We start from the raw sequence: 22,258 nt of genomic DNA on the forward strand, positions 1-22,258 counted from the left end.
CACAGGTAGGATGATTATTGGCCCCAGAGGGGCATGTGGCCGGATCTCCCTCAGGGAAGACAAAGAGGAAGCAGGGAGGCCTAGAGGGGGCCAGGGGGGCCCAGGGCTCCAGCTTGCTTAGCTGTCCAAGGTGCTTTTTCTCTGAGATCCCAGTTAGATCTCCATGGCGTCGGGGTGGGCGTGAAGGAGAGCCCCTCCCTCAGGCCCCACCCCTCCGAGAAGCTGTATCTTGGAATTCAGTATACGCACAGATCGGGAAACTTCATCTCATAGACGGGGATGGAGTGGCTCTGAGGCTGGCCATAGGCTGCGGTGATGGTTCCTGATGGGCTTGGGGGGGGCCTGGGGCAGAAACACACGGAGGAGAAAGACATGAGGACGGGGTTCTGGGGTCCCGCCCCGTGCAACAGAGCAGCTGGTTGAGGTTTCTCTTCGAACAGGGACCAGAGATTTTGTCACTCCGTGGTTCCCAGGTTTCAAGCTGTTCTAGAATCTTCAGCTTGAAGTCAAGCTTTACTGCAGGCTCTACAGCAACTCTGTTGCTCTAGAAAGTACCAGCTTCGGACACTAGGACCCCCGGCTCTTTTCCAGGGTTCACTGAGCTGTCTCTTTCTCCCTTCAGTCTCTGTTTCTTTATCTGGGGAGAGTGGTGGCCGACTCCAGCCCTGGAGACAGAGGCTGGGGGCAGGGAGGGCTGAAGACAGGTGCGAGAGGAGGACGTGGGGGGAGGGGTAACTACACTGGACCACAGAGGTGGGGATCCCCTGCCCAGGGCCGCCACTTACCGGATGGTGATTTCAAAGATCTGATTGAGCTTGCTCTGCAGCAGTGATGCCTAGACACAAACAGAGGGAAAGTGAGCGGGGGGCTGACTCCCAAGCCCCCCTGCCCAGCATGAACGGAAAGCGCTGGGCAGTTGGGCCTTAGGAAAGAAATCGGTGGGAGCTTGTTTCCAGCATTTATCTGTGGACTGGTGGTGGGTTCAGATCAGAAAGAGGCGCACAGCAAAGGCCTGTTGGGGACAGCACAGAGGCCAGGAACCCCAGGAAGGACTTCAGCAAAAGTTCTGGAAGAGCCCTTAGCTCCTCCAAGTGGGGCAATAGGGCCTGCTGGGCAGTCGGGAGGCTCAGAGCTGGTTCCAGCTCTTTCCTTAACTCCCAAGGAGCAGTTGTGCGACGTTGGTGCACTAGGGGAGATGTTCTCTCTGGTCCCTTCCGGCTCCACCTAAGTCCACGTACACAGAGAGTGAGATTGCGCTCGACTCTGAGCTCACGAAATGAACAGCATCTGCATCTCAGGATGGGACAAGAGGTTAGCATACTCTAGGCCCAGAAAGATCTATATTATACTTACATGCATTTTTATATATAATTTGTATATTTTTATATATTACTATATATAATTATTATATATGAGAAGTTTATGTATATATATTTGAAATATATATAATAGAAAATTACATGGTTTTTTTTTTTTTTTTTTTTTTTTGTGGGCCTCTCACTGTTGTGGCCTCTCCCATTGCGGAGCACAGGCTCCGGACGCCCAGGCTCAGCGGCCAAGGCTCACGGGCTCAGCCGCTCCGCGGTATGTGGGATCTTCCCGGACCGGGGCATGAACCCGTGTCCCCTGCATTGGCAGGCGGATTCTCAACCACTGCGCCACCAGGGAAGCCCCATGTGTTTTTATTGAGAGGAAAAAGTACAATAAAATATAAGTTATTTGTAGACTTTGGATGTTTACAATTGTTTCATTGTTACGAAGATGGACCCTGGGACTAACAAATCCTGGAATATCATTTTCAAGAAATGTTTGTGTTCTTCCCTTAGCCATCCGCTCGTCTTTCTACTCGTCCGGCGCCCTCTCATTCAGACTTCTTTTCCAAGGCCAGGCCGTTCCATTCCACCTGCCGGGGTCCCCCAGTTGGAAGCGGGCCCTGTAGCAAACGCTGGCCATCTTTCCTGTGCCATGGCCCCTTCCCCCATCACTCCATAACGTGACAATCCTAATGGCAACAAACTCGCAGAATTGTCACGAGAAGGAGATAAGCTGATAAAATGTAAGACGCTCTGGCGAACAGTAAGTGCTGTTTACGTTCTTGCTCTGGTGATTATAATCATTATAATCTATCTATTTGGTACAGGAGATCCTGAGGTCAGGATTTCTCCCTGATATGAGAACTGTGACCTCTGGAGGGGTGTATGACTAATAGCCTTTAGGTTCATGGGTTAACAATGTAGTACCAAGGCACTGTTGGGATCTAAACCCTAATTTCTGGATGACAACAGTACCAGGATCTCCTAGAAACTCAGTCCCGCCCTGGACCCGCATCCAGTGTCCGTTTGATCCCGGTAGGGGCACCGCTATGTCTCACTTACCCGGGCCCCGCAATGCGCTGCAATCTCCTCGAAGGGCGCCTTCTGGAACTTCTCCACCACCTGTCGCCGCCGTTCACGCTCCTGCTCCTCGACGGCCACGCTGTCCACTGCGCCGCAGAGAGCCGGGTCAGCCCTCCGGTCCCACCCCACTGATGCAGTCTGAGACTGCCCCCCAGCCCCTCCACGCTGAGGGGCAGGGTAGCGTGGAGGGTGCGATGCCATCACTTGGCCCTGTGAGGGCTAGAGCCTTTTCTGACTCTGCCCAAGGGCTCAGCCCCCTTCCTTGCCTAAGAGTTTGAAAACTAAATGAGTGGACCCTTAAGTTGCATTGACACTGGGACTCTTAGAGAAAAGTTCCTGGAACAGGAAGTACTCTGGGGGGAATATAAAAAGGGACATCAACAGTGGAAAAGCCACAAAAGACAATGAAGAACCCCTATGGCAGAGCAGTCTGAGGCCATTTAGTTTAAGGCTTCTGCATATTCCTCTTGGTAGATGAAATGAAAAAAAAAAAAAAAAGGAAGGGTATGAAATATGTTCATCGTGCCCAGTTTAAGAAGGCAGAGCAGTGGGAACATTTAGAAAGTGTACCATGAATGACAACAAAAATAAAGATTTTTATCAGTTATCGGAAAAATTCTCTAATTCGGGATACTTCATTGCCCAATAATCTAGACGAGGTAATATTGCATTTTAAAATCTATTGCCACTATTAAATAAATATTAATAGGATTTGTTCTTAATGGCTTTCATTGGTCAACTTTTTCTTTTGTATCACACTCCACCAAAAAATTGTCAAGGTATTTCTACAAATTAAAATTGCAGGTGGGAGGGAGGGAGACGCAAGAGGGAAGAGATATGGGAACATATGTATATGTACAACTGATTCATTTTGTTATAAAGCAGAAACTAACACATCATTGTAAAGCAAATTATACTCCAATAAAGATGTAAAAAAAAAATAAAAAATAAAATTGCTTTTTACTTGTCTGATTAGCTGTAACCCTCAACCGACCACTTTTGACGGCAGCGGTCGGTAGAAAAAGGGTTCCTGGCATAGGACATGGACCCCTCGCCCTCCCCCCTTCAAGAGAGGGGGACTTTTTTTTTTTTTTTTTTTTTTTTTGTGGTATGCGGGCCTCTCACTGCTGTGGCCTCTCCCGTTGCGGAGCACAGGCTCCGGACGCGCAGGCCCAGCGGCCATGGCTCACGGGCTTAGTTGCTCCGCGGCATGTGGGATCTTCCCGGACCAGGGCACGAACCCGTGACCCCTGCATCGGCAGGCGGACTCTCAACCACTGCGCCACCAGGGAAGCCCAGAGGGGGACTTTTAATTGCAGCTTCTGTAGTTGTGAAGAGTTTAGAGGAAGCCACCAGCCTCTCCCCTCACACCTGTGTGAATCACACTTGGGAGGGCAGCAGACAGCTGTGCACACCCACACGCCTCTCCAGGACCCAGCCCTGAGATCCCCTCCCTGGGGGGCTCCCACTTACCAATGGCCTTCTTCAGCGTCTCATAGGTGATCTCCTCGGCCGGCACGCGCTGAGGGAGAGGGAACAGAAGTGCTCAGAAAGGGGGGGCTGGGGGGGGGAGGCAGCCTTGGCTTCCTCAGTTACCTGGCAGCCACTTCACTTCTCAGAAGAATGTCCTGAAGGGATAAACTCCCTCAGGACACCCACATTCTCACCAGGGTCTCTGGAAGCTGCCTGAGCAGGCACAGAGCCTCCAACTGAAGGAGAGCAGGGAGAGAGAGAGAGGAGGGGAGGCTAGTGCCTCATCGGTCACAAGTCTGGCCTGAAAGAACTCACTGGCCCCTCCTCCCCTCGCCCCCCAGCAGGTCCCATGAAGCTCCCCGGGAAGAAAACACTGTAATTCAAACAAAGCTTCAGAGAACGTAACAGAAAATATTCAAACCAAGAGAAGGCAGTGAGCAAATATAATCTCATATGAAAATTTCAAGAACTGACTAACATTTTTGAAGACTTCTGATATTAAATTATCCACCAAGGTGATGTGAGTATTCAGTAAAGGTAAGGCATGCTGAGGTTGGTCCAAGGAGCTGGGTCACAGGATCTCAGTGTCCTGGGAACCCATAAAAGGAGGTGGAAAATAATAAAACCCAAAGAAGGGTGTTCTACGGATGTGTGGCCTTAGGTCAGATGCTGAAAATTGTGAAGGAGTTTGGACTAAATTCCAGGAATTCCCCCACTAGACTGTGAGCTCCTTGAGGCAAGACCCATGATTTATTCATATTCTATTACTTAAATGTAGTATTACATGAAAGAGGCAGACACAGGAGAGAATGATTTCATTGATATAAAGCTCAAGAAGTGACGTAAGTTGGGCTAGCGGCTCCCTCTGGGGAGGGGGTACAGAGGCAGGGCTCCTGGAAGACAACGTTCTAGTCCCTGATCCGGGTGTGAGTGCCTCAGTATATTCACTTTATTCACTCAGACAATTCGCTGAGCTTGGAATTCCATAAATGCTTGTTCGAGTAGGAATGGACAGAGTTGTAGGTATGGGATAAAGTCATCCAACAAGTATTAAGTGAGCAGCAGTTATGTGTAGGATTATTGGCTAGTCACTTAGTTGAAATTGCAAAATGTATTACTATGGGAATTACACGCAAGAGAGCTCTATCATTCACTCTGAAGATTCATTCACTGTGAAGGCTCATCCTCTGTAGGTCTGTACATCCACCCATCCATCCATCCACCCATCCATCCATCCATCCATCCATCCACTGTCAGCACTGACCAACATCAGATACTCATGGGTAAAGTGATAGGAAACCATGTGGTGGTGGGAGAAAAAGGAAGACAGATCACTGGGTAAAGGCAGGCAGAGAGAAGCTGACGGAGGAGATGGACCACAGGCTGCATGTTGATGAATGGGCGATTCAAGAACGTAGAGGTGGAGAGGAAGGGTGATTCCGACATGTGATTCCATACTAGCAAAGACATGGAGGTGAATGAGATAGCATGGGGGAGACTGAGAGCAGACCAGACAGAGAGGAGGGGAGATGAAATGAAATGGGAGGGCATCCCTGACTACAAATGGCTCTGAATGCCAGGCACTGGGTTTGGAATTTAACCAAACCAGTATTTATTGATCACCTGCTAGGAGGCTGGCATCTGAGGCTACAGGGAGTCACCGTGAGATTCTGGAGGGGTTGGGGGCGGGGGCAAGGTGGGCTGGAAGTGGAAAGAAGTATAGCACGGCAGAAGGGTGGAGGCTCCCACACCCCTGCTTTAGATACCAAGCCATCCCCGGGCTAAGCTGACTTTCTGAGGGGGAGGAACCCACGATGGTGACCAGGAGGCCACAAGGGAGCAGGCGGCTGTGTACCCAGGTGAGCATTTCTCTTCCTTCTTCTGCTTCACTTTACTTCTCAGTTCCTGAGGGTCTCTCAACTCTCGGGAAGGAAGAATTACAACTATTGAGGGGATAGCGGCCAACTCACGCTGTGATCCTAACACGTGAGGTTCCCATCCCTGCAGAGCTGGAAGGGCCTTGGAGGACACCTGGCTCAACCTCATGTCGCTTCTCCAATTAGCCTGGGTCAGAGCTTCCTTCCTTCCATGGGAAGGTTCCAGACAAGCTTGGAAAAGCCCTGCCCTGGAGGTCTGCCCCAGTAACCGAGGAGCTGTTGGTATGTCTGAGGGCACAGTTAGGCGGAGGCTTGATCTTTACCCCCACTGACTTCTCCTTGCTCCAGGCCCATCTGGGGAAAGGCTGGGTGTCCTGGCTGTCCCTCACAGCTACTGCAGGCTGTCCATGCCCAGGGGTCTCGCAAGTCTCCTTGGCCCTGTCCCCCCAAGATATGCATCCTCCCTGTTCCTTGCTAAGGTTCCCCTGCATCTCCGTCAACCCCCTTAATTGGCAGAGCTACCATTTAAAACAAGTGTACCGCATCCTGAGGCTTCAGTTCCCTCGGGACGTCTTTCTCCCTCCTCCCTGCCCTGCCCCCATTTCTTTTTCATTTTAGTGAGTAAATTTGGTATTTCCACTAAAATTCTTTATTCCCCCGTACTTGTGGGTACACCTTCTTTATTTTCTGAGGTAGAAGCAACACTGGGAGGAGAGATATCACATGGTAATTTAAAGAGAAATTGGATATTCACAGCCCTCAAGAGATGATGGCAGGAAGAGAGATCTTTAAGCTACATCTTTCTCTTTAAAAAAGCATTTTTCTTGGGCTTCCCTGGTGGCGCAGCGGTTGAGAGTCCGCCTGCCAATGCAGGGGACGCGGGTTCGTGTCCCGGTCCGGGAAGATCCCACATGCCGCGGAGCGGCTGGGCCCGTGAGCCATGGCCGCTGAGCCTGCGGGTCCGGAGCCTGTGCTCCGCAACGGGAGAGGCCACAACAGTGAGAGGCCCGCATACCGCAAAAAAAAAAAAAAAAAAAAAGCCTTTTTCTTGACATATCTGGAAGAAACATTGTAAAAGTTATTCTTGCCCTCATTTTTTCTGTGAGCCCTTCCAATCTCCAAAATGGAGCACGTCCGCCTCCATCATGAATAGGGAATGACTACCAGCAAGGCTTTCAAGAGTGATGTTTCTTTTTTTTTTTCCGGTACGCGGGCCTCTCACTGTCGTGGCCTCTCCCGTTGTGGAGCGCAGGCTCCGGACGCGCAGGCTCAGCAGCCATGGCTCACGGGCCCAGCCGCTCCGCGGCATGTGGGATCTTCCCGGACCGGGGCACGAACCCGTGTCCCCTACATCGGCAGGCAGACTCTCAACCACTGCGCCACCAGGGAAGCCCAAGACTGATTTTTATAACATGCTCATGGGAGTGTATGGTGTGGGGGGGATTCGGTAATTTTTTCCAGATGGAAATGTCTAGGATACATATGATGAGAGTCAGTAAGAAAACAGGACTTACTTGAGAAATTTACTTTCTGTGCAACTTTAAATGTGTGGGGTGGCTAAAGGGAGCCTAGATCGTGGAGTGTCTGACCACCTAGGAGGTGGGAAGAGTCCCCTCCCAGGAGGACGCTGAGCTTCACCAGGACAGTGGATCAAGAATGAGACACTCACCTCCTCCTTCTCTGGGCTGTTCCTCGATTCTACCTCCACCTGCAGGGAAATGGTTTCTCCAATGCTCTTCCTCTTGGATAAGCGATCCTCATCTGGGGAAGGAGGATAGAGAGCTCCTGCAGAGCAAGCCAGGATCACGCGTCCAGCACCACCTCCCAACCCCCTTGCCTGTGCCTGGTCCACAGTCCTCGGAGGGCTCAGAGGGAGTTAATACACTGGGGCTGCAGCTGGAGTTTATGGAGGGCTGCGGGCCTTCACCGCCCATCTTAGCGCGGTGAGTTTTGCTTTTTAGGGCCGAGATTTTGAAATCACTGATGAGCACAAAGAAGCTGCTTGTGACCAGAAAGCGTATCTCAACTTTCACAAGGGTCATCTGCTAATAGCACCAGCAGCTGTCATTTGCGTAGCATTTCCTACTACGGGCATTTGCGTCTACACTCAAAGGCAGGTATTGTTAATATCTCTATTTTACAGCCAAGGCAACTGAGACTCAGAGATGCCAAGGGACTCGTCTAAGATTCTTCAGGAAGTAAGCTGCAGAGAACTGGGTCTCAGACTCCACAGCCCATGTGTGTTCTTTCCGGCACAGCGGGGTCTCTCCCACGCACAGGCCAGGCTATCCCGTGGGCCAGTTACTCCCAAGGACCCTGCACTGAGGAGGAGAGGTGGGAAAATCAAGGATCTCACCATGGATTTCCACTGTGTCTTTCAGCTCTTTTGTGACATCTAAGGTGCCATGGAAGTTGACCGAAGGACTCAGAAGTCCCTTCCTTTCAGGCCCTGGCCAAGAAAAGCCAGAGGCAGGCTTGGAAGTCCTCGAGCAGGGCTCCTACCTGTCAGCTGAGGGATGTAGGGCAGGCAGAGCCTGTCTGCATTGTAACCACTGCCCCCCAGGACTTCACTGATTTTGCTCTGGCGGAAGAGAAACTCAATCACCACTCCATCAAGGTTTTGAGACAGTCTGGGAGACAAAGGAGGGAAGACGCAAATGAGAACCATGGGGGACGAGGATGATTTCCTGATGACCTTCCTTATTTTAAAAGTAATGCTGGGCTTCCCTGGTGGCGCAGTGGTTGAGAGTCCGCCTGCCGATGCAGGGGACACGGGTTCGTGCCCCGGTCCGGGAAGATCCCACATGCCACGGAGCGGCTGGGCCCGTGAGCCATGGCCGCTGAGCCTGCGCGTCCGGAGCCTGTGCTCCGCAATGAGAGGCCACAACAGTGAGAGGCCCGCGTACCAGGGGAAAAAAAAAAAGTAATGCTCAAGGGACTTCCCCAGTGGCCTAGTGGTTAGGATTCCCGGCTTTTACTGCCGTGGCCTGGGCTCAATCCCTGGTTGGGGAACTGAGATCCCTCAAGCCACACAGCAAGGCCAGAAAAAAAAAAGGAACACTCATTATACAAAAGTGACAGAGAAGCAAAAGGAAAAAAACCACCTACAGTCCCACTTTCCAGAGAGAAACACATTCACATTTTGTGCAGAGTCCCTCAGTCACACACATTTTTGCACACACACAAACATCCCCATGGCCCCCACTGTCCTGTTCTAGGATCTATTTTATTCACCTATTATACACTGAATATTTCACATGAACTATTCTTTTTTTTTTTTTTTTTTTTTTTGCGGTACGCGGGCCTCTCACTGTTGTGGCCTCTCCCGTCGCGGAGCGCAGGCTCCGGACGTGCAGGCTCAGCGGCCATGGCTCACGGGCCCAGCCGCTGTGCAGCATGTGGGATCTTCCCGGACCGGGGCACGAACCCGTGTCCCCTGCATCGGCAGGCGGATTCTCAACCACTGCGCCACCAGGGAAGCCCTGAACTATTCTTTAGAAACATTTTGGATGGGTTACCAGTTGTCTATGGTGTGGATGGGCCATCATTTATAAAGCCATCCTCTATTGTGGGACATTTTGTTTTTTTCAGAATATCTTTCCCTTGAGTCCCTCTGATGCTGAAGTGATGCTGGCCCACACACTGCAGGCTGAGAAGGCCACTTGGATCGGTGGCACTGTCTTGTCAGGAAGGACTCCTCCAGGATTTGTTCCCATGGGCTTGGCCGAAGTTCCCAGAGGCTGCATCCCATATTCTATAGTACAACGCACTGAGATGGCTGAAGGCATGAATTATGGTCAGGTGAGGGGATCAAACTTGACCCAGGACTTCTGGGTCATAGGCATAGGGTCCACTTTCTGCCCTTGAGCCCATAGAAGCCCAAGTCCCTGGCCTCAGACCATCCACTTTCTTGCTCAGCTGCTTGGGTTGTCCTTGACCACATCCTCAGCGTTCTCCTCACCTGGGTCTCTCCACAAACACGTCCTCAGGGAGCATGTATGGAGCCTCTTTCTTCCTGCTCTCTATCACCTGAGGTTTGGGAGGAATCGTGAGAAAAGCTGGGTTCAGCAGGGACAGGGAAATCCCAACAGGCCAGTGAAAGAGCTCCCGTTCCCCTGAGCACTTCCTCCCTCCCACGAACCCCCTGGAAGAGCACCCGCGGCTGGGCTTCTGAGGGAGAAACTCAGACCAACAGGGACCTCAGGGCAGCCTGTGAAGCCCAGGAGGCCTGCTCAAGCTGTCTCCAGTGACACACATGCATTAAGTGTCCTCCAAAGGCAGGGGACTTAGCTCCCAAGAGAGTTCAGTTTCTTGCTCCTGTGTCCTATTCCTGTTTTCTGTTTAAACGCAAAAAAAGAAAAGGGAGTGTAGGTCTCACTGTTCCCCAAACCCAGGTGCCCTGCAAAACACCCTGATGGAGAGTGACGTGGTGAGTTTCCCTCAGCATCCTTTGCAAATTTTTGACAAGAAAGCTTTTGAAAGATGCTGAGAAGTGGGAGGACACTTGGCATGAAAGTATGTGCAGGAGGTGAGAAAGCCACGATGCTACTATTTTTACCGCAGAGGATGTCGGGGCATTGCCTTTCCTGCCCTCCTGGATCAGCCTAAGGCTGGGAAGATCCTGCCTCATTCAGGGTGGTCTCTGGCACAGCAATACAGCACCTTCCTCCATGCCCACAGCCAGCCCAGGCCAGCTGAGACCTGAGCTTTCTTGTTTAGTTTTATTTTGTTTTGCTAGTGTATTTTAAAGTTAATCCTACATGTTGTATCATTCTACCTATACATAGTTCAGTATGTCTTAAAATGCCTTTTTGCAACAACTGAGAACATTTGATTATACCTATACATAGTTCAGTATGTCTTAAAATGCCTTTTTGCAACAACTGAGAACATTTGATTATAGACCGGGTATAAGATAATACCAAGGCATAACGGATAATTTAATTAGGCATGTAAATAGCATAGCAATTAGGTAGAAAGGTGTCCATATTCTTCTGGACACATACTGATATATGCAGAGGTGAAACGACATGATAGTCAAGGTTTGTTTGAACATATTTCAGCAAAGGAAAAGAAAAAGAAAAGGAGACAGATGAAGCAAATGTGGAAGAATCTTCATCACCGTTTAATTCGTGTGACAGCTGTGCAGATGTTCACTGCCCTCCTCATATTGCTTTTGTGATATTTGAAAATTTTCATAACAGAAACTTTCCTTAAAGTAGCTTTAGTCCCAGATGACCTGAGAGGTGTGGGTATGTGTGCTTCCGGGAGCGGGGGGAGCATAGAGGGGCCGGAAGGAGAGGAGGGCAGGTAGCAGGTTGGGAAGGGATATAGGATACGGCCTGTGCCTGACCCTGCCCTGCTATGTCATGTGGTACAGGAGGAGTCACTACCGCTGGGAATTTCTCATCATTAGTTCTCATGTCTAGACTAAGCACAGGGCTCATGCAATTAAGCAAAAGTTGTCCTGGGGAAACCCCAAGTCCAGGGCCTCCTGACCTCTCAGGGTCAGGAGGAAACCAACCTCACGGATGTGCTGGCAGAAGGCAGGCACTGTCGTGAGTTGGCTGATGAGGTTCAGGTAGGCGGCACCCAGCGCGTAGAGGGCACAGCGGTTGTAAACAGGCAAGTTCTCTTCATTGACCTGGGCCACGTCCTGGGGCAACACAGAGGGAACAAACTATACTGGTGCCTCACCCTCCAGCCGCCCCCTACCAGCCTCCTCTAGAGGTGGCCCGCTACTCGGGACAGAGCCTTTTCCGGCATTTTCCCCACCACTTCCTGGGGAACAGAAGTCACCCTCATTAAAGCGGAAGCAAATGGTCCTTAGAACAATCCATGAGCTGAAGGCTCATAAAGACTTGAGTGGAGAGGCGATGACCTCAGGGCCCCACTCTTCAGTTCCAGCTGTAGGGAACTTGACTGTCCAAACCCTCATGAATCCCACCTCTAGGATGCTCTTACCTTCACTACAGACCTTGGATGATTCTTGGAGGACTGGACTGGCTTGCTAAGCTGGGTTCATAGGTTAAACTGACAAAGTTGGGAGAGTTACTAGGGGACTGGGACACAAAGGAATCTCAAATTCTAGAATGAAGACTATCGTAGCATCTGGGTTGGCCTTGCGGGACTGAGCGCTGTCGAGCAGGTAGCTGAAGAGTCTCCACCACACAATTCCAGGTTTGCCACCATTCAGGGTATGATGCCCACCTAGCTTCAGGCCCCTGCTGACCCTGGCCTTCGAGGTCTGAAGGACCTGCCCCAATTCCCAGCATCTTGAGCAGTAGACTTCCACCCAGGCAGACCGTGAGAGTCTAAAGCCCTATCTAGTGCCACACTGGCTGCCTGAGAGTCACGAGGGGAGCTTGTTGAATCTCCAGATCCCCAAGCTTGGGGACGGAACTGGGATTATATATTTTTTAAAAGTGCTTAAGGCAATTCTGAAGCACAGCCTGGCTTGGGAACTAGGTAATCTTCAGACAAACGAGTTTGTTTGGAGATCTCTCCGGGCTTATGAGTAGCCTCTTGGCAACCCTTGGAGTCTCATTCAGACCTTGCAAGAGACCCAGAATACTAGGGTGAAGGGATATTTTGGAAAGACCCTGTTTCCCGGGTCTCCTTGACTCTGAGGATGGGCCAAAGCCATGAATTCAGCATCCTTTGGTGGCTGCCCAAATGGGACCATGGTTTGTGGTCTTCATGGAGGAATGGCCAACCAAGGGTGCAATATTCCTGGGCTCCAGAACAGTTGTTAAGCAGTAGCTACGTGGCACCCTCATTAGTGCTTGGCCAAAACAGGTCCCCTCGCCCGATCCCAACCCTACGTCCTGCCCACAGGGGCCCCACCTGGACAGCCAGCACCAGGCGGATGAGGTCCACCACCACCTCCTCATTGGCCAGCTCGATGCTGATTAGCGCCAGCAGGCCGTAGAGCGCCTCGTAGTGCTTCTGTATGTTCGTGTCCTCCTTACAGCTCAGGTAGATGTGTCTGTAGAGCTGCTGGGAGTGCTGGAGATGGAGACGAGGGTGGAGGCGAGGCCACGGTGGGCAGGGTGGGGACAGGAGGGGCAAGGAGAATGGGAAGAGCAGTCTGAAGGGGGCGGCGCAGCTGTGTGTACCCCACCTCCACCCTCGGGGACGGGAGGCCTTTAAAGCAGACCCCAGTGGAATCGGGCAGTGCAGGAGTAGGTGCTTAGGGAAGGTGGGTCCAGTGAAACCAGCAACAAAAGCTGCTGCCCAAATCCAGTTTTAGAACACAGTCAAGGGATGTTCCTCACTCTGGCTCGGTCATAAGTATGACCTGGGGGCTTGATCCCCTAGAGGGGCCAGCTGGTCATTCTGACTAAGCATAGTCAACGAGGAGGAAGGGGGTTCTAGGGGCATGGCCGGTGGCGACTTGGGGGCTGGAAGACTGGGGTCCGCAGGGCCTGACCCACCCGGGGTTCACTGTGTCTTGAGGTCACGCTTGCTAACCTTCTTCATGAAGATGGTGTCCTGCCGGGAGCACTTGTCCACTTTCAGCTTCAGGACAGAGATGTCACTGAGGGTACTGGGAGGGGACGTGAGGGGCCACACCTCAGTCAGACCTTGTGTGAGGCCAGCAGAGCTCACATGGTATCACTGGGCTCTATCCCAGTGTTGTTAGTTGTACCAATGCCTCCCTGTGTCCTCCTGCCCTGGTTCTTAGCCTGATCTCCACTTTCTCCCAAGTTCTCAAGCTCCTGTCTCTTTTTTCTTAAATACTGATCCAGATTATCCTCCTCCTCCCTTTCAGCCCCCGAGTCTCAACTGGTAACCCTGCATCCCCTTCTTTCCTCCCCACCTGAGAGCTCCCTTGGGTACCTGCTCTTTACCTCCCAAATCTCCCTCCCCTGCTCCACCAGGCACAAATGCCCCTTCAGTCTCTCCTCCCCTTGTAGGACCCCAGGGTCCATGTCCGTGATAAGCTCCCTGGTTGGGGGGGGTCCCACTGAAGATCTGAATTGTCTTCTCACCTGAGTGTGAGGTCCTAATGGGAGTCTCCTCCCCCATCACATACCAAATAGAGGGGAGACCCCAAGTTCACCTGATGCTGGAGAACTTGTGACGGTTGCCATGGCGATCAATGAAACTGATGAGAATCTCTAGAACGAAGAGACGGATCTCTGCATCCTCCATGAGGGCGGTGGAGAGAAGGCGGTCAAGGAAGTTGCTGGGCAGAGCTGACATCATGTTGTTGCACTGGAAGCCGGTGGATACCTGCAAGGGAGCCCAGGATCACGTGCTTAGGAACGCCGGCCCTCCTGGAAGCAGCGAGGAGACTGAGGAGCAGTCGGCAGAATTTGGGCCTGAAGCATCCATCCTCTCTAAACATCTTCCAGCCCAGTTTCCCCGTCCTCCACCTTAGGCAGCTTTTGGGAACCCTCCGACATCTACCTAGGCAACCCGCCTAGCTCAGCTTAGCTAATTGGCTGGGGACAGTATGCAGGGACATTAAGTTACTAAAAGCAAGCAGAGGATGAGCACTAGAAGAGAGCAAAAGCCAGGGAGCCTCTGAACCTAATGTTTCAGCCCATTAGGGCACAAATGGTGAACAGTCACCATGAACACGCTTCATTAGGTGCACGAACAGTCACAAAGAAGGAGAGATGGTGGAAGAACTTACAGCTGGGCTGAGGAAGTAGAACCCATGGACATGGCAACAGCCAAGAGCACACACAGCATTTGCTTACATCTCTTCTAGCATGGCCATAATGAGGGTCTTCTGATTGAAGCCAGTTGGCGTACAGAGACACCTCACCCATGATGGTGTCAAAGTAGTTAAAAGCAGCAAAACAGATTTACTGTTAAATCCACATTGCAAAACATTGCCTTTGATGATTCAGCAGGCCCTTGAGGCTCTGGTAAAGCCTCGTGGCATCAGTAGTAAACATCTACTGAAGGGGGATGTATTTGAGTGTGCCCCAAACTGTCACCTTGGTAAGATGCAGGGTACAAATTAATGACGGTAAACTCAGCAAAGAACTGGCAGGAATACATAGACAAAGGAGGTACCAGATGTGGGCGGTGTCAGCACAAAAAGCCTTTATAAAAATAGTGTGACATGAAAGGTGTGGGCTGGAGGGAGGGGAGGGAGGGCGTCAGGGGGAGGGAGGGGACTGTGCAGAGAGGCATGGTTAGAACAGAGACGGGTTGAAGGGTCACATGGGGGGTCTAGGGAGGGAAAGGGGACTGAGGACCTTCCAATTTCAGTCTGAAAAGTTTGAAATCTGGATGCACATCAATTAGAAACTGAGATTTACTCTTTAACAAGGAGCAACACGTGAAGAACAACATTTCTCGAAAATTCTTCTTGGTTGTATTTATGATAGGTGAGGAGGGAGGGAGCAACTATGAGGATAATCTAGTTCTGAGATGTCCAGAGTTTAGGCCAGGGTTGTGCCTTGGGGAGCTTGTTACAAATACAGATTCTAGGACCTCACTCAGACTAATGGCTCAAAATCTCTAAGGAATCTGTATGTTAAACAAGTTGGTCATAGGAACAGCATTTGAGAACAATAGATCTAACCTCCAGTGATGGCTGCAAAGAAGGAAAGAAGACAAATGTAAAAAAAAAATTGATAAAAGGGGGAATTCCCTGGCGGTCCAGTGGTTAGGGCTCGGCACTTTCACTGCCGGGGCCTGGGTTCGATCCCTGGTCGGGGAACTAAGATCCTGCAAGCCACGTGGCATGGCCAAAAAATATTTTTTTTTAATTAAAAATTAAGTTACATAAAATAATTATGGTTATTATTTTTTTTAATGGATAAAGGGAAAGATAGTGGCTGGGAGACTGAGGTGGGCATAAGTACCAAGAGAGAAACAGGTGGAAGGGACCTGGGGAGATACTTGGAGGGAAAAAGGGAAGGAACCAATAGATTCCATCTCAATACAGAGATAATATTTGAGTGACAAGGCCATCAGTAGCTGAGAAAGTACCTTTGTGAAAGTTAGAAACAGGCACCCTGCCTGCTCTGGAAGACCCAGCCCTGTGGGTACCCAGCCTGGCTAGTGAGTGGAACACAGGTTGGATTTCAGCCCCCTACTCACCCCTTTGGCTGGGCATGTTTGTGCAGTGTGCAACCTACACAGCTGTATGTAGTAGCCTTGTCTTAGTTCCTTGGAAGGAACTGCCTCCTCCAGAGGTAGAGCAGGAATGGGGACAGGAGAGGCTCACCTGTAGGAGGGATTTCAGCAGCATAATCTGGGTCAGCCGGTTCCTGTTCTCCCTATAGACCAGAGACACAGATGATCACCAACATGGTGATATAGGCAAAGACCCCACACTTGCCTGCCCAGTTCTCTCTCCTGATTAGATTATCCATGAGGCTTATCTTGTTAGGTGACCCAGGACAGTGACTTCCAGACCAGGGAACTAATGGCTCCCCCCAAGGTGGGAGGTTGTTATTGGTGGGACAGCCTGAGGAATTGTAGGATCCAAAGGTCCACTAAAGGCTGCTGAGGGATTTGAGAGTAGAATGAGAGAAGGCAAGTAAGGACAGAACCAGGAAAATTCAGGTGGAGAAGGGAGAGAGCCCAAACACGTGGGAAGGGGAGTCAGGTGGAATTTAGGCTGGGAGAGGAAGGGGAGGAAGGCACGGTAGCCTCACCCGGTCCTCCCCATCTCCATGGGGTGATGCAGGGAAGGCAGCGGAACCTTGCTCATGATGAAGAGGATCACCTCGGAGCGCTGGTAAGTAGGCAACGTGCTGGCAAAGGAGCCTTCAGGAAAAAGACAGAAGAGAGGGTTTGAGGCCGGCAGCTGCTGGGGTCTCCGCTCAAACTGTCAGCTGAACAAACTACTGTGAAGAGCGCGGGCTGCTTCTCTAGGGAGACGACTAAGACCCAGAGGGAGACACCTAGATGACGGCAGAGGACGCTTCCAGGCTCCCGTTCCTTCCCTTGTTATTCCGGAGGCTGCGGTCAAGGTCTCCGGGACGGAGAAGCTCCAGGGGAGCCAGGACCAGAAGGCTCTGAAAGTGATGAGCCCTTACGTGCACATGGTGGCTTTACGGTTCTCCCCTTCCACATCCACGTGCGTATCCACGGCCTTCTCCGTCCTCTTTCCTTCCTTTCCTCTTTCTTTCTCCCACCTCCCCTCCAATCGCTCAAACGTGGAAGCGTCAGGCAGGCCTAATGGGGACTGGAGTGCGGGAAGAGTTCGCCCGTCTTAGCCTCTGATCTGAACTCCCGGGCTGAGAAACCCAGGGAGACCGTGCTGTGATCTAACTCGGGCCGGGCCCAGGCCACTCTGTGAGCTGTGCGCGCCATGGGCTGACTCCACCTCCCCCAGTGTCCGTGAATAACACGATTTAAGTGGATGACAATCCTACACCGCCCCGGACTAACATCCTCGCGGGAGGGGCCCCGCCTTCCCGCCCCGCCTGCCTGCCCCTCCCTCCGCGGTTCCAGCCCCCGGCCCTGCCCCTCCCCGGGCCCCCCCCCCCCCCCGCCCCGCAGTTCCCCGGGCCCAGCTCCCCGGGCCCACCTATGGTCTTAATGACCGCCTCCTGGAACATGCGCTCTTCGTGCTCCTTGATGATCTTGGTGCCAAGGCTGATGGCCCCATCGTAGCTCCCGGTCAAAGCATAGTCGATGCTGAGCCGCAGCTGCCTCAGCAGAGTGTTGAACATCTCCAGCACCGTGGGCCCTGAGCGCAGCGGGGTGGGAGACCTGAAATCCGGGGCTGGCACTCCCCGCTTACCCTCCCCTGCCCTGCGTTATCGGGCAAGGCCAGGCCCCCTTCCAGCCAGGGCTTCCTCTGCCACTACCTTCCCCGGCTGATCTCTCCTCCTGAGGAAAGCCGGCTCTGACACCTCCCTATCGTGCCTTGCCCTCTTCTGGAAGGGGAGGCAGCCTACGGTTAAGGGCAGTTCCTTGTCCTTGGGGGGGGGGGGGTCCCCAGGCCCCGCTCCACTCGGGATCCGCCTTACCCACAGAGCCCGTGGCGGCGATGACAGCAGCTTCCGACAGGACCTCCACGATGCCCGCCCGCACCGTGGCCGCGCTGCGGCTGTTGGCATCCAGGTGGCTCAGGAGCTGCTGGATAACCAGGTGGGAGTGCTGCGGCTGGGGGGGAGGGAGAGGTGCTGGTCCCCAGATAGCAGCCCCCATATGGCCTCTGAGCCAGGGCAGCCCTCGACGAGGACCCAAAGCTGGGTGGACAAAAGGGAGGTCCCAAGGCTAGCAGGCACTAGAGGTGGCACCCGGATACCCCGGTTCCTTTTCCTGAGCCCCTCCCCCTCCTCGGTCCAAGAAGGAGCTGAGCCAAATCCCAGTGAAGACCTGGATTTCCACATTTTTCCTGGGCGCCTTCACTTCAAATGGGTCAAAAGTCAATTTTAAGATACTGTCTTCCTTTTCAGTTTCCCCAGATCCCAGGTCTCATTAGGGCCACAAGAGGCCAGGTGGTTTGGTCCAGGGGTGCTCAAAGTGTGGCCTGTGGTCTGGTGCCAGTTCAAGATCTGTCTGATGCCCATTTACATTGAGCTAAGTATGGAAATTGAGAGTAAGCGTCGAGTACGCAATTTGACAGAAGCCACGGCAGCCAACTATGGTCTGTGGGCTTGTATTTTGCATGAGGTTGTCGTTTGTTTTTTCTAGCAATTCTTTTTGTGTTTTATAAAGTATGGGTCTGTGACATATTAGAAATTAAACTAGTCCTTCTCCACGACTAGGTTAAGCAGCGCCGGTTTAGACAACTAGGGGCTTAGGAGAAGTCACAGAGGACAGCTGGTTTTCTCCAGGAATGCACCGTTCGCTCCCAGAGGCGCCACCTTGGCCAGAGGGACGGGCTGGACCAGGGGAGCCGCCGTACCTGAATTGAGTACATGATGATTTTAAAGCAACGGATGGCGAACACCTTGGGTTCCCAAAGAGAATGGTTATCCAGATGGCTGTGAGGGAGAAAAGATGGAGAGTAACTATGAAATGCAAGTGATGTTAGGAAGGAGGAGAAGCTTGGCGGGAGAAAGTCACCTCCCGAGAGACCCAGCCCCTCTCGAAGCTCCCAGGTAAGTAGCAAGGGCTTTCAGGTGTAGGTGAGAGAAGGGAAGCACGAGAAGTCAACGAACAGGGTTCCGTAGCTGTGGGCTCAGGAATGAAGCCGGGCACCTTCCTCTTGCCAACTCCTCTCCCCAAAACTGTGCTCGGTCACCATGTGGTAGCTTTTGATGCCACAGTGCGGGGAACGTGAGCACAGAGAAGGGACCCGCTTGGCCGAAGCACCACAACTATAACACCTCCTTCCCTCCTCCCGGGTCAGCAAGGAGGTGCCGGACCTGAAACTGTCCGAAGCTGAAGGCGGGTGGATGGAGAAGGGGAACACTCACACGAGAACAGGCTTGATGGCGTTTTTGATGTTGCCAAAGGCAGCCCGGCCCAGCAGTTCCCGAAGGCACCTCTCAGCCAGCTCTGCAGGATTCTCCTTCTCCTTCTCTGGTGCTTGGAGGGGGGAGGGGGACCGGCTGCGGAAACACACAGCCCATGGGTGAGGGATGGAATGCACAGCTGGGCGTCGCTTTGTGCAGGCCTTCTGTGCTTCCCTCACGCCAATGGTCCCAGTAGGACAAGCAGGAATTTGACGTGGGCTGCACTAGGTCGCAGGGCAGGAGTTAAGGCTGTCAGAAGTTAAACGGGGGTAAGGAAGCCCACAGTGGAGGAAGATTGTGGGAGGAGGGGTAAAGTTCTTTTTCTGGACATCCTAGGGATAGGCCTGCTGTGCCTCTGCGGGAAGGATAGATGCCCTGGGCACCATGGACCTGGGGAGGCGCAGACCACGAGTGTCTCCATGCCCCCAAGGCTTTGGAAGGAACGAGAGATGAGATAAGACAGGGAGGCCGACAGAATTGGAGAAAGCAGAAGAAAAGGGGAGAGAGGAAGGAGGGAAAAAAGCGGGAGGGAGAAAGGAAAGGCACGGGGGTTGGCTTAGGTGTGAGTCAGTGGTACCCACCCACCTCCACCTGAGACCACCAGGGAGCTTGTCGGTGAAGTGCTATTCCAGGAACAACCACCAGAGGGCATACTAAATTTCCCAACCGGCTCTAGCAGCGCAGGCTCAACTGACGGAAAGTGGGGAACCCACGATATCTTCAATCGGCGTCATGCCCAGCCAACGCGGACAGCACCAAGAAACTTTCCCTCCATCCCACTTCACAGAGGGGAAGAGTGAGGGGCAGGGACAGGATGAATCCATGTCTGGGAGTTCCCAGATTAAAACCCAGTATCTGTAACTCGTGTCAAGTGGCTGCTGGCTGGTCAAGTGGGTATTTTTTTTTTTTTTTTTTTTCGGTATGCGGGCCTCTCACTGTTGTGGCCTCTCCCGTCGCGGAGCACAGGCTCCGGACGCGCAGGCTCAGCGGCCATGGCTCACGGGCCCAGCCGCTCCGCGGCACGTGGGATCTTCCCGGACCGGGGCACGAACCCGTGTCCCCTGCATCGGCAGGCGGACTCTCAACCACTGCGCCACCAGGGAAGCCCTCAAGTGGGCATTTTTAAGGGACTGGAACACCACCAGGAAGTGGGAGAGAAGAAAGGTCCTCCTCAGCAACTGGAACCATGAAAGGCATTTAAAAACCTCCTTGGCCTGCTGCTTCGAGAAAGACCAAGGGAACCTGACTCTTGGTTCTTTGTGTTCAGCACACACTTACCCCAGGGAGCCCAGCACCATGACTGTTTTTCCTTCAGGAATGCAGACCTTAAGGGGTACAGCAGGCTAGTAGAAGGCCAGAGCCAAGGCTCCTAGGGAAGCAGCTTTGGACTCACTGCAGAACAAGCCACAAAAGCCAAGAGCCCTGACTTTGGGGCTGGGTTTTACCAACCAACCCAGCCGTGTGGTTGCCAAGTGCCCTGGGAGGGCTGCAGGGCCGCGTGCAAGCTCCCCGCTCGCCTGCTCACCTCTCTGCCTCCTCCACATGTTGCAGATTGAAAAGCAGGGATGGGACAATCTTGTCCATGTGCTGTGGGTCCCAGATATTGGCCTGCAGTTCATCATTCACGGTCTTCCTCACCACCCCTTGCAGACCTTTGATACCTGACATTCGGATTCTGCAAGGAAAAGGGAGACGTGGGGCCATGAAGTCTCCAAGCCCTGACAAGTCCAGCTTCTGCGACAAGGAGAGGAGCACAGCGAGGGGATTAGGGATGCACTTGTCCCTCAAAAGGCAGAACAGAGCCCGCCTTCTACTCGTCACGTGACTTGGCCTCCTGGTTGGCCGCCTTCTTATGCTGCTGGATGTGAGCACGAAGGTCACGTCTTCCGGCTTGTCTTGGAGATTCCTAGACTGCGCTTGCCCCGTACCACCTGGGCTTCATCCCTACGGTGCCCAGTTTCTCCAGGCTCTTTAGTACCCGGCTGGGTTTTCTCTATAAGAGCTCAAAGTGCTGCCAAGAATGGACGAGGCACAAACCAGGGCTGTGGGCAACTTACGGGGGGGGAGGGGGATCTGGAGGGGGAGGCACAGAGCTGTCAGGCTCTCAGGCACAAAGAGGTCTTGGCTGGGACTAAGCTGGCTGAGAAAGCAGAGGGGAAATGAGGGGAGCCCTCACGCACATCCCCAGTTCCCACTCTGCTGACTCAGGGATCAGCACAGCCCTGCAGGAAGTTCCTTTTTTTTTTTTTTTTTTTTTTTGCGGTACGCAGGCCTCTCACTGTTGTGGCCTCTCCCGTTGCGGACCACAGGCTCCGGAAGCGCAGGCTCAGCGGCCATGGCTCACGGGCCCAGCCGCTCCGCGGCATGTGGGATCTTCCCGGACCGGGGCACGAACCCACGTCCCCTGCATCGGCAGGCGGACTCTCAACCACTGCGCCACCAGGGAAGCCCTGAAGTTCCTTTTTTTAACCAAACCTTTTTTTTTTTTTTCCTGATTATAACATAATACATGCTAATTAGAGAAAAGTGTAAAGATGATTTCCCCTGCCATCGCCGCTCAAAGATAATTATCATTGGCATTTTGGTGTCTTTCCTTTCTTCTGTGTATAATATATAACAAAATCAAGAACCTGCTGCATATGTAATTTGTATTGGCTTTTTTCACCTATAGCATTCTATCACAAGCATTTTCCTACATCATTAACTCACAAACATGTTGAATGGTTATTTGATACACTGTTATAAGAACTTTCTGAACTAGTCATCTATTGGTCATTTAAGTTGTTTCTAAATTTGCTTCTGTAATAGTGCTACAATGGACATCGCTGTACAAAGTACTGTACTACATTCCAAATCATTGCCATGAGTAGAATTACTGAATCGAAAGGTAAGGAATGAAAGGCTCCCAGTTTTGCCCGAGTCCTCTCCCCACGCCCACTGCACAAGCTGCAGGAGAATACCATCCTCCCTGTGCCTGCCTCAGCACTAGGGATCTCATTTTAAACATCTGCTCTAATTTTGTGGCTCAGAAAAATCCTCATATCTTGTAGCGATTTCAGTTCATATCCTTTTGATGATTATTGGAGTTGAGCAGTTTTTCTAAATATTTAGTTGCCATTCGTAA

At 52.2% G+C, this 22,258-nt stretch overlaps 1 protein-coding gene across 4 annotated transcripts in view; it reads right to left on the reverse strand.

Annotated features, from left to right (window-relative positions):
* Nucleotides 1–22,258, reverse strand: part of EFR3B (EFR3 homolog B) — a 134,701-nt gene continuing 112,443 nt past the window's right edge. For 2 of the 4 annotated variants that reach the window (XM_067007996.1, XM_059079206.2), the window contains exons 6-23: nucleotides 20,660–20,809; nucleotides 19,096–19,230; nucleotides 18,582–18,660; nucleotides 17,698–17,833; nucleotides 17,253–17,414; nucleotides 16,375–16,486; nucleotides 15,942–15,993; nucleotides 13,812–13,984; nucleotides 13,220–13,295; nucleotides 12,593–12,754; nucleotides 11,271–11,402; nucleotides 9,708–9,775; nucleotides 8,249–8,376; nucleotides 7,416–7,507; nucleotides 3,870–3,918; nucleotides 2,376–2,482; nucleotides 786–835; nucleotides 153–342 (exon numbers count right to left, since the gene is read on the reverse strand). In XM_067007996.1, the coding sequence (XP_066864097.1) occupies nucleotides 237–342; nucleotides 786–835; nucleotides 2,376–2,482; nucleotides 3,870–3,918; nucleotides 7,416–7,507; nucleotides 8,249–8,376; nucleotides 9,708–9,775; nucleotides 11,271–11,402; nucleotides 12,593–12,754; nucleotides 13,220–13,295; nucleotides 13,812–13,984; nucleotides 15,942–15,993; nucleotides 16,375–16,486; nucleotides 17,253–17,414; nucleotides 17,698–17,833; nucleotides 18,582–18,660; nucleotides 19,096–19,230; nucleotides 20,660–20,809 (1,969 nt within the window). In that variant the 3' untranslated portion in view covers nucleotides 153–236. Of the gene's footprint in view, nucleotides 343–785; nucleotides 836–2,375; nucleotides 2,483–3,869; nucleotides 3,919–7,415; nucleotides 7,508–8,248; nucleotides 8,377–9,707; nucleotides 9,776–11,270; nucleotides 11,403–12,592; nucleotides 12,755–13,219; nucleotides 13,296–13,811; nucleotides 13,985–15,941; nucleotides 15,994–16,374; nucleotides 16,487–17,252; nucleotides 17,415–17,697; nucleotides 17,834–18,581; nucleotides 18,661–19,095; nucleotides 19,231–20,659; nucleotides 20,810–22,258 lie in introns of all 4 variants that reach the window. The other 2 variants (XM_067007993.1, XM_067007995.1) reach the window with 2 other exon arrangements.

The sequence above is a fragment of the Kogia breviceps genome, chromosome 11 (assembly GCF_026419965.1).
Source record: "Kogia breviceps isolate mKogBre1 chromosome 11, mKogBre1 haplotype 1, whole genome shotgun sequence".
Classification (NCBI taxonomy): domain Eukaryota; kingdom Metazoa; phylum Chordata; class Mammalia; order Artiodactyla; family Physeteridae; genus Kogia; species Kogia breviceps.